Source organism: Chelonoidis abingdonii, chromosome 1, assembly GCF_003597395.2.
Source record: "Chelonoidis abingdonii isolate Lonesome George chromosome 1, CheloAbing_2.0, whole genome shotgun sequence".
Classification (NCBI taxonomy): Eukaryota; Metazoa; Chordata; order Testudines; family Testudinidae; genus Chelonoidis; species Chelonoidis abingdonii.
In genome coordinates, this window is record NC_133769.1 from 212031999 (window position 1) to 212048368 (window position 16370).

The window sequence follows — 16370 nt, forward strand, 5'->3', positions numbered from 1 at the left end:
CACCAGATCCGCTCCCTGGGCACATTCACTCAGCTCTGTTGACTCCTAGCAATAAGGAGTTTCTGCTGCTTGTTACTCCTGCTAGTCTGCAGAGCAAGCACAGCTGAGATGGAGTGAGCTGCAAATCCATAGGCATCATCAGTAACAGGGTTGTTGACTAAATTGCGATAAGGGGCACCTGTGCAAACCACTGACAGCACAAGAGTTACCCAGGTGTCACTGTGGGGCTAATTGGCTGAGCAGAACCTTTATTACTGGCAACAAGGTAGAAGGAGCCCAGTGTGACTCTCAGAGCCAGCAGCTAGAAAAATGACCACATTTGAGCTGGAAGATGAAATAAACCTGGGACAGAACAGAACATGTCTTTGGGAAAAGGCTACACACTTTTTGGAAGATATATTGTACTTCATCTAACAGTCGTATAAAAGAGGAGAAGGAAAGGCAACTGGGGGTTACAGCAAATGTTCAAAAAAGATTCCTTATCTAAGATTCACGTTTTCTCATCAGCTGCATTACATGAATGTCTCTTTTGAAATCCTGTCGCGAATGGTTTCCCACATGCATTAACGCAGTCTCTCTCCACAAGATGACAGTGTGGAGTGTTTTGCTGGTGCTGAGGTGGGAAACCCAACAGTATAGCAGTGCAAGCTGGTGAACCCATCTGGTGAGCAAGTTTCATGAGAGGCTGTATATAAAATTGGACATTGTTATGAGAGTGGGGCAGAATTACTTTAAATCAATGGTCAAACAAACTGAAGGGCTTAAAATATCTATCTACTGAACTCAGGAAACCTGTATGTTTCAAAATGGAGAAATTCTTCCTGAGATCTGCTAGACAGATGTTTAATTATTCAACTCCTATTCCTCTCCCTGGGGTCCCTGTCTTATCAAAGGCTCTTGCCACTACATAAAGCCTCCTCGCTCCTCCTACACTTCCTCAGTTTCTCTGAAACCCTGTTTCATTTGGGCTGGACTGTGTCACAAACACACGTCACATGAAACAAAATCCCAACACAAGGTGAATTCTGTTTGCGCACCCCCTGGCATTGCAGCCTACTTCCTCCTACAGTCTAGAATTTTCTCTGTGCACATCTAAGAATGCTGAACTTACGTAGGCTCCCTCGTGCCCGAGAGCCAATTTGCTGGAGCCAAGGCCAGGGCATCATTCAAACTCAAGAACAAACTCACTGAGCAAATTTCAGCAAGTTTTCAATCCTTTCTGGTCCTGTCAGTCAAAGCAGGGCATGGTGCTCTGCAATCAACAAAACACGCCTCACACACTGGTCTAGGATTGCAGCTTTCACAGCTGCATGGGTCTTTGAACCTGAAAATGAAGCAGACTAGCATAAACTGACATCACTTGATTTGAATGGAATATAAACTTGGTCTCCTTTAGAAGTGCAGTTGTTTTCCCCTCACTTTTCATTCTCAGTAAAGGTGGGCCCAAACCAATACCCCAGATTGTAAATACCTCCCCTAAAAGCCAAATGTGGATCCAAATTTTACTAATGACCACTCTTTATAATGGGCTGAACCAAACATCCCTGAAATGTGAGGTATTTGAAATTCAGAGCCAGGTTTTCTGGTTTAGATTTCTGGATGATGGGTTTTCTGTGCATTTCTCTGACCTGTTCAGCTGCAGGAGGTTGGAGATCTCTCAGATACCCCTCCTGAGATTTAAACAGCAAGAGCTCCAGAGGTGTCCCCTCTGAGCTGTGATTTCAGTGGTATGATATTTGCAGTACAAATTAATGTCAGGGTGAATGCTTTGTTTCGTGAGATGATAAACGACTGCAAACACTTAACACAAGAACTATTCAGTGATTGGCATTTTTGGTAACGCTCAGGGTTCTATTGATGTAGTCAAGGTAGCAGTATTCCCCATCAAACTATGGTCACTAAGCTGGTGGCTGCACCAGCCTCCCTGTAGCTTTGGATATATACGAGATCTGACAGAAGCTACTGGGCTTAAGTAATTTTCTTTTATAGAACATAAAATTATGACAAACCTTAACATACTTGAATCAAAATGACAGACCATGAAATAATATTTTTCACTTTTCACTGACTGCCCTGCCTGACCCAACTATCAATTGGGCTGCCTGCCACAATGATTATTTCATCTGCCACAGTGAAAATCTTTATTGCAAGCTACAAATGCATCAGTACTGAAACTTTGCTTGCCTCAGAGACAATCCTGATTTAACTCTGTGTTTGTGTGCAGCACTGGATTGCACGTATTAGCCGGTACAATAGTAATAGCAACATGCTGTTTTGTCTGTTTCAAGCTCCAGAGTTCATCACTTGCAGCGTCAGAGTTCAGATCATGTGCTGCTTGGTTTTTTCGGTGTGAGGTGAACAATAAAAAAGTAGACGAGTTTCAGCAGAGATCTCCTGCAGGGCAAATTTCTAATTCTAACAACCAAGAACAGCAAAGAAAAGGCTTAAGGCACAAAGTTGTGAACAATATCAAGGTACAAGAAAAACCCCTCATGTTTTTTAACTTGCTGATTTTGCACATATAAATTATAATGTGAAGCTGTTAATCAGCCTGATAGTCCAGCTTCCACCACATAACCATCATCTTTGGGTATCTGGCCCAAGGAGCAACCTTTAAAGCCTCACTTTGCTCATTAAATGTCAGCAAGTGGTTCATTCATCTAACGCCTAGTCCTTGGTAGGAAAGTATTTTTGATCCGTAGCCATATCCCAGACCAAACTCTTTTTTATTTATTGCCTTGTTACTAGAGATGTGCCTGTGTCGTAGCTTTCCTACTCCGATTTGAACCTTAGCGTTCATAACCTGAGAAACTAGCATGAACCCCTCTAAGCTTAATTACCAGCTCAGATTTGATCTCGCTGCCACCATCCAAAAATTCCAGGTTTTTGGCTCCTTCTGGTCTCCCCAAAACCTTCCTGGAGGGACCCCAAGACTCAGAGACTCTGAGTCCAACCACAAAGGGAAATAACCCACTTCCCTTCCCCCTCTCTCTCCCCACTCAGACTTTCCTCTCTGCGGCTAACTGAGAGTACTGATGCAACCTCTTTAACGATCACAATACAAGAGCATGTTCTCCTCTATTCCACAAAGAGACATAACCCCAAATACAGAGGAAACAGAAAGATTTCTCTCTCTTCCCCCTCCATCATTTCCCTGGTGTTGCCAAGCTTTCCAACCTCCAGTAGATCTAACACAGAAGGAATTCCCTCCCTCCGTTCTCAGCCTACCCAGAGAGAAAAACTCAACAAGTCTTAAAAGAGAAAGTTTATATTAAAAAGAAAGGACAAAAACCACATGAACATATGGATTTCTGATTAGTTGACATACACAGGGCTACTATTAAAGAAAATATGAATAAACAGCCCTTATTCAAAGAAGATACAATTTAAACTTCCAGCAACTAACAACACTGTAATACAAAAACAAAATAATAAAAGCTATTGTTTTGCTACTTTTACTCATAACTTTTGAAACTGAATTAGAAGCTTGAATGTTAGAAAGAAGCCCTCTAGCCCGAGAGACAGACAAAGAACTCAGACACCCAAAAATTCCCTCCCGACTTTTAAAAATCCAGTTTCCTGATTGGTCCTCTGGTCAGGTGTTTGGTTCCCTTTGTTAACCCTTTACAGGTAAAAGAAACATTAACCCTTAGCTATCTGTTTATGACAGCCTGAACCAAACCTCCAGGTGTGAACAGACCTGAACTTTAAGTGGAGAAGGATAATGCTGGAATCTGAAGCTGGAACAAGATCCTGATTTTTGCAGTAGTCCTCTATCTCCACCATGGGCTGCACCAAAGTCTCAGATTCAAACACTCAGAACCTGTGGGTGGTCTGAAATCCAGATTCAAATTTTTTGCAGCCTGGATTAATTTCTAATGGTATTAATTCACATAATACACATAGCAGTCAATCCTTAGTATGAACGGCAGATGGCAGTGATTCCGGATTGAGTTTATCCCTTCCTTGACTGTTTGGTAGCACTTTGTGATTGTGACGGTATAAAGACAGGACAGTTGTGTTGCAGAGGTCACTTCTGTGTCTGTTTGCACAAATAAGCGCACACACACACACACCAGTTTGTATTCAGCTGCATGTCATGGACTAGGAAAGTTGATATAACTGGGTCAGTCCCTTATTAGACACAAACGTGGGATTTTTTTTTTAAAAAACCAAACCAAGCACTGCGACTCAGCACCAAAACATGCTGTCAGATGACTTGGCATGTCTAAGGCTTTATGTACAGCGATATAGCTGCGCCACTGCAGTGCATCTCGTGTAGACGCTCTGTGCCGACAGGAGAGAGCTCTCCTATCGGCATAATAAAACCACCTCCACACGCAGCACAAGCTATGGCAGCGGAAGAAGCTCTCCTGCCTACATACCGCTGTGCACAGGAATGCTTATGTCAGCATAACTTAGGTCGCTCAGAGAGGTGGTTTTTCACATCTTGAGCACCATAAGTTACGCTGACATAGGCTGTAGTGTAGATGTAGCCTTAGGGTACATCTACACTACCCGCTGGATGGGTGGGTAGTGATCAATCTATCAGGGACTGATTTATCGTGTCTACAGTAGACACGATAAAATCGATCCTCGATCGCTCTGCCATTGACTCCGAAACTCCACCGCGGCAAGAGGTGGAAGCAGAGTCGATGGGGGAGCAGCAGTGGTTGACTCACCACCATCCTCATGGCCAGATAAATCAACCTAAGATACGCAACTTCAGCTTTGCGTATCTTAGGTCAACACTGCCCCCCGCCCCCCGTGTAGACCTAGCCTTAGTTTCTAGGGTGAGAAGACATTGCAAGGGACTTAAGACATTCTGTACATAAACCAATTATCTCTAGTGCTTTGAATTGCAAGATCTTCAGGTGTGTGTCCAGTCAGTGGATTTTGTCTGACAATTTTACAACTTTAGATTTAAATTTTTTAATTGGCTTTCTTTTCAGCAGCAGAGATGGCACTGTTCTTTCCCCCTAAAAATGTTGACCCCACTCCAGTGAAGCACTTAAGATGTGCTAAACTTTAAGCATGTTGGTACACCTATTGAAGCTAATGAAGCCTATTTACCTGAATAGTGCTTTGCTGGACCGAGGTCTTTGGTAAGTAAGTAAAACATAAAGAAATTGTATTAATTGTTGATATAAATGTGGGAAACAGGGATTTCACCTATTCAGCTTCCAGCCTCACTCTTGTTCATTCTGTTTCCATGCCATAAATAGCACTGGCCTCAAGTCAGAAAGTATGAATGAGCACAGTCTGAAGATCATTTAACTCAAGTGGGTGTGTTCTGGCTCCCAAATTAATGACAAACATACATTGGATACTCCTGCATGTTCATACTGACCTATATTTCAGGTTCGCTTATCTGCTCCCTCCTGAGTGGTGTAAATGAGACAGCTATAGGATTCTGATCTTTGTACTGGAAAAAGTGCCAGTCACAGTTTTAATTAGGAAATCCCAAAAATAATTCCATGGGAAGTGAACAGTCTTGATCACCTGGCCAAGTTCGTATAATAGGATGAGCTATGAAGTTGGAAGTTACATTTTTTTTATCTCTTTAAAGTATCACCATTTTTGCTCCTACAGCATGTAGTTATGGGTCTCAATGTTTGCATTACAAACTTCTGCAGGCAGCATGGATTTCTAACTTTGGCTGCAAATATTTGCATACACTCAGCTGCAAGAGAACTTTGTCACCACTTATCAACCATTTAACATAATTCTACTTGACTCTTTTTTCCCCCTCACTCCTCTTCCAAAGGAAAAGTGACTCGAAGTCAGCAATAACATATCTAAGAGAACTGTAAGACAGAATTGCCATTTTTCTGCTTAATTTTGTGTTAGACAAAGAATAAATATCTTCTTACTAATGCTGTTCTGAAAGAGAGAACTATAAGAGGACTTGTAACATTTAGACACTGTCAGAGTTAATTCTCCGTGTCGTTTCTCCATAACTGACAAAGTAAAGTGATGTCTTTTAAAAATGAAGCTATGTCAAAGTACATCAGCGTAAATAAACATTGCCATTTATACCAGCTGCAGATTTTTAGGTAGTTTATAACTCAGATATTCAAATATAGAAAATGCAGCTTACCATGTGATGAATCCATAAACCTAAGAATATTTGTTGCCGGTATCTGCAAGTATAAGCAAGACATTAAACCTATAAAAAATGCAAGCAAATTATTTCAACCTATGTGTAAACCTTATCAGAAAGAGAAGTGGGCTCCAGAAAGATGGAGAATACCAGTGAATGAACAACACTCACTACAGAGATTTGCACAGAGGGACACAGACCCTAAAAGCAAAATTAGTTCAATATACTGACACAGAGGCAGACAGGAGTGATACCTCCAGGTTGGATTGGATTTTTCAGAAACTGTGTGCCGTTTTGAGATACCTTTATGAATACATAGCTTAGAGAAAGTCTAAAACATGGGACTGTAGCCAAGATAGTTCAGTGTTTAAAGAAGAGTCTACTGTAAAATATCCCTAAACTGCTCCACATTTCTAACAGTAATTGAGAGGAATCTGTTATAAAGGTAGCTGTAAGGGGGATCTGGTACAAACCTGCTGGCAGAGTTCTCAAATAGCATATAGAGCAGATCCTACTAGGCTGAAATATTATGAACTCTTAGAGCTGCCAAGTATAGTCATTCTTTGTTCTTTCCTCCCAGGGGTTACCTAGTCCAATGCTGCGCTGTCCCTCACAGCGGCTCTTAGACAGAATAGTGCGCCGCTATGCTGAGGTGCCAGATGCTGGCAGTATCTACATGGATCACCTCACAGACCGGGACAAACTACGTCTCCTCTACACACTGTCAGTGAATGCACATCCCATCCTGTTACAGGTATGGTGCCTCTCCCTATGGTGAAATATCCTGAAACCAATCTCAAGTATGATGTTCTCCAGTTGCTCAGGACATCCAGCAGGTTCTTTCACTATCATGCTAAGCTTTATGGACTGCCACTGTTCCTTGTACCTCACTGAAGCAAAAAAATTAAGTCAACTCCGAAGAATCTGGGCCTGATTTGTATAAGTGCAGAGCACTTGAAACTCCCTTTGAAGGTAGATAAAGCTGCAGTGGCTCAACACCTCTAAAATCAGAACCTGTGTGGATTGGAATGCAAGGAAACAACAAAATAGAGGTCATGTTCCATTTGTATTGTTAATATATTGCATTAAATCCCAAATAATTGATCATCTAAACAGAGAGACCCAGACTAATGGATTAGTGCAAGGGGTCAGAGTTATGGTTGATTCCTGCTATGTGATTCCTCAGCCTTAATACTGCATTAATATTCATGTTTTACATACATCAGACACAGTAGGACTCAATCAAAATTGAGTGCTACATTTGGATTAGCATCATCCTCTTTCCTCTTCCTAAAAGCCATTTCAGAGAGAACCTCTGATCCCCCTCCACAGCACTGTCCACTTCTTTCCTACTCCTCATGGCCAACTCATATCAACCCCTATATTGTCCCTTTTCCTACAGCACCCTTCCCATGACAGGCTATTTTTTGACTCCCCATCCTTGTCAGTTGTCTCAGATCCAAACACTTTCCCAGCATTGTCCCACACTCTCACTCATGCCCAGAAGTGACCTCTAAAATCTGGGTAGACTGCAGGTTTGATGCTGATTTCCAGGACCAGACTTTCAAATATGCTCGGTTCCCATCTGCTCCTACTGCTCTCAGTGGGAGGTGGCAGATATTGGGCAGTTTTGCAACTCTGCCACTACCTGGGGGCTGTTGAGTGGGTGTCAAGTTCTTCTGAAATCTGGCTCCTGGTCACTCACAAAGACACTTGTCTTATTCTTCACTCTGCCAGTGGTGTATGTTCAGATCATCTCTGACATTCTCAGCAAACTTTGCTTATGTCATCATGGAGATCTGCTTACCTCAGCCTGCAGGTCACTATCATGGTGTACACTAGGGAGCATTTAGGGTAAGCTTTTATCTCGACAAGGCTCATTAGTCCACTTCAAAATTTAGTAGCTAAAAAAATCACTTTACAAAAAGAAAAATTAAATCTTTCTGGATAGATTTCATTTCCTAAATGTCTTTCCAGAAAAGGGAACAGCAGCCTTTAATAAAGTTCAGGAACACAGAACTGGCATACCAGGACGTCTGTTTAATCAAAAGTAGAAGTTCTGTCTCTGCAGTGCCTGTTTCAAAATGCATTAGGGAGCCTAAAAGAAAGTTACTTTTGAAAAGTAATAATCTAACCAAAACCTTTGGGTTTTTGAGGTTAAGAAAGAAAGATTCCCTCTTGATGTGATGTGGTATGATAACTGCATTGCTTGTGAGAGACAAGTCCAGCCTCATGAATGCAGACAGAATCTTTAAGCTATATCACATAGCCATGTATTCTGGGGATGCTACAGGAAAGTATTTTATAAAAGGTTTAGAAAATCTGTGAAAAATGTTAACTATTTCTGCCTCTCCCCACACCTTACCTGAATTACCACAGCTCCAACAGCATGGGGCTCAGCACAAGCCACCCAAAAATAACCTAAAAATAGCTTTTCTATGCCTAAAAATGTCATGACTTTAAAGTATATCATTATCTTGGCCTTTCCAGAGAGTTCTGAGTTTCCCTTTCCTAATGGTATAAAACTTCTGGGTCATGAGATCTCAGACTTTACATTCATGACACAAAAAAAATTGCAGTTGGTCCAAGCCCATCCCTGGGCCTCAGTTCCAGGTAATTTTAGAAGAGTAACTCCACACTGGGGGATGAAAAACCGAAAACAGCAGCAGATTGATTTCAAAGAACAAGAGCAGTTGTTTGAAACAGCTCAGGGCTTTGGAATGGTGGAAGTTGTCTTGGGGGTAGAAGATGGATTAGCAGGCAGAGGTGAAGTAATATGGCCAAAGGCACATGATAAATATATTGTAGGCTTCCGCCGTTTATCAAATAGTGCTGCAATTGCTCTTTATCTCAGGAGCATTGTATGTGTGTACATGCACACGCGTGCTGACTATATATTGTAGCATCAGACATATATCTGGTATTGCCATCCAAATGCCACATGTTCAAAAATCATTAGACAGGCCCCAAAAATCATGATTAAAAAAATAATACATTTTGGGTTCTTATTTGCGTCTCAGTGTTTAGTCTTTAAAGTGCACTGGAGTCATATTTTCATGCTTTTCTATTAAACCATGAGCACTAGGAACTATTTTAAAAAAGTGACAGCCAAGGCCCTCACCTATTCCCGTGACTCCAGGAGCTGGTGTTTTAAGAAGAAACACCAATTATAACAAAACTTGGCAACACTATGATGAGACCACAGTACTGTCAATCTCAAGTGTTCAATAATATGGAATCACGCCCCTCCCCCACCAAACATTACACTGGCTTCACATTTATGAGATATTTAATAATAATAAATGTGGGGTTATTTTTAGTTGTCTTGAGATATTTCATTGCTGCCATCAGAGCTAGAAATTTCTTTTCTAAAAAAATACAAGTCAGTCAACTTTCAGGTAATAACACAATCCCACCAGTTAGGGGCTTTAAGAAACGCCCCCAAATTGCAAGATTCCTGATAAAAATCATGAGTTTAGAATACAATTTCTTAAAGAATCCAATAATCCTTTAATGCAATCAGAGCCCTCACAGCAGAGGCTGCTAATTTAGCAAAAGACAGTGCACCACCCAAAAACACTTCAATTTCCATTCGCTGGCCTCTCCATGCCACACCAGTCACCTGAAACCATACAAACTCTCTCCCTCTCTCTCACACACTGTAGCACGGCGGGCACTCACCACCACAGGGCTTCCTGCTGGTCATCTGGAAATTCACTCAGTTCCAGCACCTTCTGCTAACCGGCGTCTTCCTACTAGTGCCTGCTTCTCCCTGATCTCCACCCACTTATAGCACTTCAGGCCCCATGTCCCTCCTGGACCCTGATGCCCCTTTACTTTGGGGTGCTGCCCCACAGCAATGCTCCCACACTCTGGGTCTCCCCTCTCCAAGGAACCCCAATCCCCTAAGCCCACCTTGCCTCAGTGACCCACTGCCAGTCCTCATCTAGCCCCATCACTCAGGGGCAAACTGCAGTCTGAAGTGGCCACTCATCATCAGCAAGGGGGGTTGGACCTGCTGCCTTTCTAGCCCCAGCTGCCTCCCTGCAGCCCAGGGCTGGCCCACAACATTTTGGCACCTGAGGCAGGCAGCTCAAATGATGCCCCCATGTCCCCTCGCTTGGGGCAAAACTTTGAAAGGTCTCAATTCTGTCTTCTTCCTGTTCTACTCCTCTCATGGTAATGCTCTGCTACCTACCCCAATAAAAGAGAATTAACAACTTAAAATGCCTTGTTCAAAAATTTAAGTAACACTTAACTTTCAAACGCCTGAACAGCAAATGTAACTTTTCTTGTCTGCATAGTAAACACTGGCATTTTAATCTGTTTGAATACTCAAAGTGGTGCTTTCCATGCCTTCTTGGTTGCCAAGATTTGAACTGCTTCCTCAAGGTCCACAGTCTGAGCCAGCTCATGCTCTATTGAGATGGTTGCAAGGCCGACCAGCCTCTCCTGTGTCATTGTGGAATGTAAAAATGTGTTTTTATTAACTTCAGCTTGGAGAAGCTGCGGTCTGCACTGGCAACTATTACAGGAAGTGTTAGAAATATGCGCAGAGCAACAAAAGCATTTGGAAAGAGAGTGGTCGTCTTATTTGTGCACATATATTCCAGAACAGCCTTTGGAGTTGATCCTGCTGAAATGTATCTTGAAAGGGCTTTCAGTTCATCACCTAAATCACTCGCCTCAATATCACACGTCATCATATGTCAACACTGTCTCTAGTGCCCTGCATTGTTGGTGTAGGTCGTCTTCAGGTATAGTGAGGAGTTTTGGAATATCACACAACATTCCAAATATACTGCTGTGTTCCTTGAGCTGCATGAAACTTTCTTCAGCTGACTGTATTGAACAATCTAGCACCTGGTTAAAGAATTCGACTTTGAATTGTTGTTTGGGGTCTCTTATGGGATTATGCCTTGCCTCGTAATCAAAATGTCTTCTTCTTCAGTGACTCTTGTATTCTTGAATGGGTGGGAAAATTGCTTCAGTGTGAAGTTCCTCTGCCAACTTCTGTGCACTCTTCAGAACGTTTTGAAATCCCTCATCTGACCAGTAAGACTGTAGATGACTTTGCTTTGTCCAGTTGTTCCACTGCTCCACATATATCAAGATTAACACCTTGGAGTCTCTTGCTTACAAAATTTATTTCAAACAGTATGTCATGCCACAACACTAAGCCACACAGAAATCTGAAGTTATGTATGTTTCTGGTGATTCCATTTCCCTATGCCACTGTTCTCCCACGAAAAGTTCTTGTCATAGCATTATCCTCTATAATGGCAACTATGGCATCATCTAACTTCCCATTTTGGTGTTTGATAGGCTTTATCACCTCCACTCAACTTTCCCATCGTGTGGCACTCAGTGGTTTCAGTGTCAGAGAGGATGTTCCCAGATGTTGCTTCAAAATTTGCAATCAATGAGTTGATGCAGAGAAAAATACATAGATGCTTTGAATTATATTTAAAAAAATCAGCAGCCTCACTAGAGGGTGATGCTGCATCACTGACCACCAAATTAAATGAATGAGAACTGCATGGGACAAAAAAAGCTTGAGGGTTTAACTCTTAGATCTCTGTCTGCACTCTGCTGTTCTTTCCTCTCATGTTGGCACCATTATCATAGCCCTGACCTCTTGTGTCAGCTATCGCAATTCCCATATCTTCCAGCTTTTTAAGAAGCACATTTGTAGTACCAGCTCCTGTAATATCATCAATGTCAATAAATTCTAGAAAATGCTCTTTGACCCTCACCATTGCAGGGACATTTTCACTAGGTTCTGTTTTTGTTACAAAATGCAGCATTAAAATAATTTGTTCCATATGGCTGATGTCAAGTGTGCAGTCCAGAATAACAGAGTAATATCTTGCTGACTTCAGATCTGCCACAATCTTCTGTTTGACTTTTGTTGCCAGTAACTCTATGATCTCATTTTGAATTGTTTTTCCAAGGTAGTGGTGTGTGTACATTTCTTGGGTGGTGACTCCTCTTAGATGCTCCTGGAGTACAGCATCAAACTCAGCCATCAACTCCACAGTTTTAAGGAATTTTCCATTGTTTGGCACATACAGTTGATCTGAAATGCCACGCAGTGCTAGGTTTTGGGTAGCAAGCATTCTCACAATGGCAATGAGCCTTTTCAGAACATTTTGCCAATAAAGAGACTCTGATCCAATCTTCTCTTGATGCTGATCATCTACAGTGGCTTTTAACCTTAATCTCATCTCCAGCTTTTTCCATCTATGGAATGCTCTCTGGTGATTTGCTGCCTTTTCATGGTATGCCAGATTTCTAGCCAGATTTTTCCAGTCCTTTGTTCCTGTAAACCCAATGTGGCTAGAACATTAGACTGGAAGAGTTTGCAACAAAAACAGTAGGCAGCATTCTGGGTTTTTGAGTACATAAGCCACGGCCTCTCCACTTTGTCACCATTGGGGATTTCACGCCAGTAATGTGTTGGATGGACATTTCTATTTTCATTGTCTTTGGGGAACATGAAGTTTTTCACTTGCTGTGGCCCATACCGTACAAGGAAGTCCCTCAGGCTACTGCCCAAGTAGGTCCACAGTCCTGGATCATCTAGACTTAAGGTCTAAACTCAGCAGCAGCTGTTTCTTGCTTCTCCACCATATTCTTCTCTGACCTACACTTTTTTCAGGTACAGAAGAGGCTCTTCCTCCTCTCTCTCCCTGCAGCTCCTGCTGCTTTCTGTCATTCCCTCTCACTTTTTCTCCTGCGTGTCTGTTAATGTCTCTTGTGTCCTCTTTCCTCCAGTACAGCACTCCACCGTCCCTGTGCATCTAGAGCAGAGAGAATACATATGCACCAGCAGCAGACAATTTTCTACATTCTGGATCCTAGTGGCGCACACACCCCTAACAGTCTGGCACCTGAGGTGGCCATCTCAGTTTGCCTCATGGTAAGGCCAGCTCCGCTGCAGCCCTAGTACCATCCCTGGCCTTTAGCAAGGCCTCAGCCTGGGGACTCACCAGGACAGAGCTCCTCAGCTCTGCCTGCCTTTCCCCAGCTCTGCTCTGCCTCAGGTACTCTGCTTGGTCTCCCAGGCAGCCTGGTCCTCCCTGTTCTGCAGCTGGAGCAAGAGTCTCGTCTCCCGCTCTCTCCGCCTGCCCTTTTATCAGGGCAAGCTGTGTTCTAATTTGGTGCAACCACACCTATGACTGACTCCCCAAAGAGCCTCCCTTGACTGCTTTTAACCCATTCCTAACTGGAGCAGGGCGACTACCTCACTGCACGAACACACACACACACTTTACTGCATATTCCTGGAGACTCTGTATGTGTGCATCACCGCATACACACCTCAGAATTTACAGTGACTAGATCCATTATTTTCCTTCTCTTCCCACAGATTTTCCCAGAAGCGGAGGGATGGCCATTTCCAAAGTATTTGGGGTCCTGTGGCCGGCTGATTGTCACTGCCAGCACCAGACCTTTAAAGGAGTTCTACAGCTCTCCCCCTGAGGTGGCAGCAGATCTGGCTCTCCAGCTCCTCTCTATTGTCAATTCCATGAGGAACAATGACATGAACTATTTCTTTTATTTCGTCAATGTTGATGCTGGCACATTTGGCATTTTTAGCAATGGGCTTCTGTTCATCCGGGATGCCAGCACATTGGGAATCATTGACAAGCAGGAAGGTACTCAGTATGATCTCTGAATAAGCATCTGTCATAGGAGGATTTAGCAAGACAGGAGAAAAAACATCTTTCACCTGCTATGCTAGTTTTATTTAAAACGTCAAAAATTGCTCAGTAAATTGGATAATTAAAAGTTCAGGAGGAGAAATTTATTGCCAATAAAAACAGAACCAGCTCCTGCAGTGCTTAGCTCTGTATTACAGACCTTTCACTGGTACTGTAAATGGTGCTGTGACTACCACTACATTAAAGAGCATTGTAACAGTTTTTGTAGCACTACACAGCTACACACTGGTAATATCTGTGCCTAGTGACAGTGGACGACACAGCAATATTTGAATGCTAATATTCAACAGCTTCCACTTCTTTCTTTAAAAACTGATGTCACAAAAAATTAATTTGCAGACAGAAACTTCACAGGCCCATCTCAGTTTTAAATATTTGGCCAAATCCCTTAGATCCTTCCAGGCCATTTTATCCCATTGACTTTAGAATTATTAACAAAGGAAAACCCCTTTCTGTCAGTTTGTCTTCAGTTCAAGCTCTGCCTTTCACCAGGCAAACTGTGAAGTTAGACACTATCAAAACCAGAGCTGGGCAAATAGTATTCGTCTAATAAACTTAACATATTTCACTTTTTTCTTTTTCCCCCCCCACACTTAAAAAAATGTATTCAGCTTATGCAGTCATCTGAATAATTCTCAAGTAGTTACAAATTTATACTGATTTTGTGAAAATCTTCTTGTGAAACCTTCAGTTCTATCTCTTTCGCATTATTGGTCCAGCTCCAATCAGATCACATCTTGTTGAGTCTTACTGGTTTGGGATGAAATTAAAAATTGAGGCCTTAAGTACTTGCGGCAATTTCTATAGGAACTTCAAGTTTCAGCTCAGTATTTACGTTGTACTCAAGTTCCTCTGCTATTTTAATGGAATGCATTATTCTTCTCCTCCATCTATAAAACACTGCGGGGTAGCAATGAGTTCTTTTCACCTCAACTTTTCAGAGACATATATGCATTTCAGAAGTGTGGAAAATGACCCTATACATACTGCCTACAAAGTGCTTTGGGACAAAAGGTGCTAAATTAACCTAGGTTATTATTAACATCGGTATACACTATTTTAAATGACATTTTCTTACCAAAATGAGAAGCATGTATGACTATAAAAGATTTGTACATCTCTAACAAATGTTTTTATTGCCTTTATTAGGTCTCCAGCTGACTGATGGGCAACAGGAGTATAAAGACATATTCAGCTGTTTGGCTTCGGACTGCCAGTCTGCATTTCCCTCCTGCAATTCAGTCACAGAGAAGCAGAGCCTCATCATGGTGTGTCAAGAGCTTCTGCCTAAGCTCCTAAAGGGAAAATTCCTCCAACCTGTTCAGGAGAAAATAGACAGGTTCCTAAGGCTCTGTGCAGACAGCTTCAGAGCAGACCAGGAAGTCAGTGATTCCGCTGGAAAGTTGATAGAGCTCTTGAAATCTTTGCAATCTTGCGATTCCCATTTTGCCTACCGCTACCCTGACTGCAAATACAGTGACAAATACTAACGGCTGAGAGAAAGCTCTTCCTGAAAGAGTGGAGTGGTATGCAAACAGCTCAGCTCTCACAGAAAGTGAAGAGGCTTCAGGGTGGAGATGAAAGGAGGATTCACAGAAGCCCTGGCTTCCTAGCATGATACCAGAGAGAGACAGCACAACACATGCAGGGTTTGTTTCCATCTGGCTCAGACACATCACATTGGTGTATTTGGTATGATGTGAAGTCTTCACTTAAGTGTTATAATATTTCTTGAACGACTCAAGTTAAGAGATGAATAAATCTTATTAATGTATTTTGGTCTTAGAGGAATTTTCCATGGCAGGCATAAAGAAAAATTAAATACTAAGCCATCTTGGTCACAACTAGGTGGAATCGTATACTGGCAGATAACACAGATTCTGCCGATAAAAACTATACAAATTATATGAGATGGATGGAAACATTTAAGACTGTCTTTGTGGGGCTATATTAATGCCATAAAAATGATCTTCTCTGAATTGAATTATCTGATCAGTTTGCTACCATGATGTTACTATTATGATTGCCAATTAATCTGATGTTATATGGGATGAAAAGAAGCAATAGATAGCATTAAAGAGCTGAAAGCTCCCCTTTCTTTTATGTGTTCATTTCTTTAACTCCCAATTGCATAGCACAATTTTTAATCTCTCCTGGGTTGAGAGATGGCAATTGGCATGTAAGGCAGTGTCTATACTGCACCGTAGTGCAGACTACACAGGTATGAATTGCAGAGCACACCAAAGACTTGCCCTGTGAGTACGCTGCTGGCACCTAGGTTTGCATTAACATAGTCCTCTAACAAATCCCCCCCCTTTTTTTTTTAAGACAGAAAAGCCCTCAGATATGATTCAACTATTGTGTATTTTTCACTTTTCCCCCAATACAATCCCAATACAATTTTCAAAACAGTCAAAATACTTGTATTTCACTTGCAACTCTGTTGAAGGCGGACACCATCTGGCTTCAAGTAAATCTTCATTTAGTTAAATCCTCATGTTTGCATTGAAAAATCTCTTTTCCCTAGAAATTATGGTTTA

General features: G+C 42.0%; 1 protein-coding gene across 1 annotated transcript in view; it reads left to right on the forward strand.

The window, feature by feature from the left end:
- DIPK2B (divergent protein kinase domain 2B) overlaps window positions 1–15921 on the forward strand; it is a 29786-nt gene extending 13865 nt beyond the window's left edge. Inside the window, exons 3-5 of the mRNA XM_032800997.2 lie at window positions 6684–6857; window positions 13476–13764; window positions 14980–15921. Of these exons, the coding sequence (XP_032656888.1) occupies window positions 6684–6857; window positions 13476–13764; window positions 14980–15320 (804 nt within the window). The 3' untranslated portion in view covers window positions 15321–15921. The remainder of the gene's footprint in view (window positions 1–6683; window positions 6858–13475; window positions 13765–14979) is intronic.
- Window positions 15922–16370: the final 449 nt, after the last annotated feature.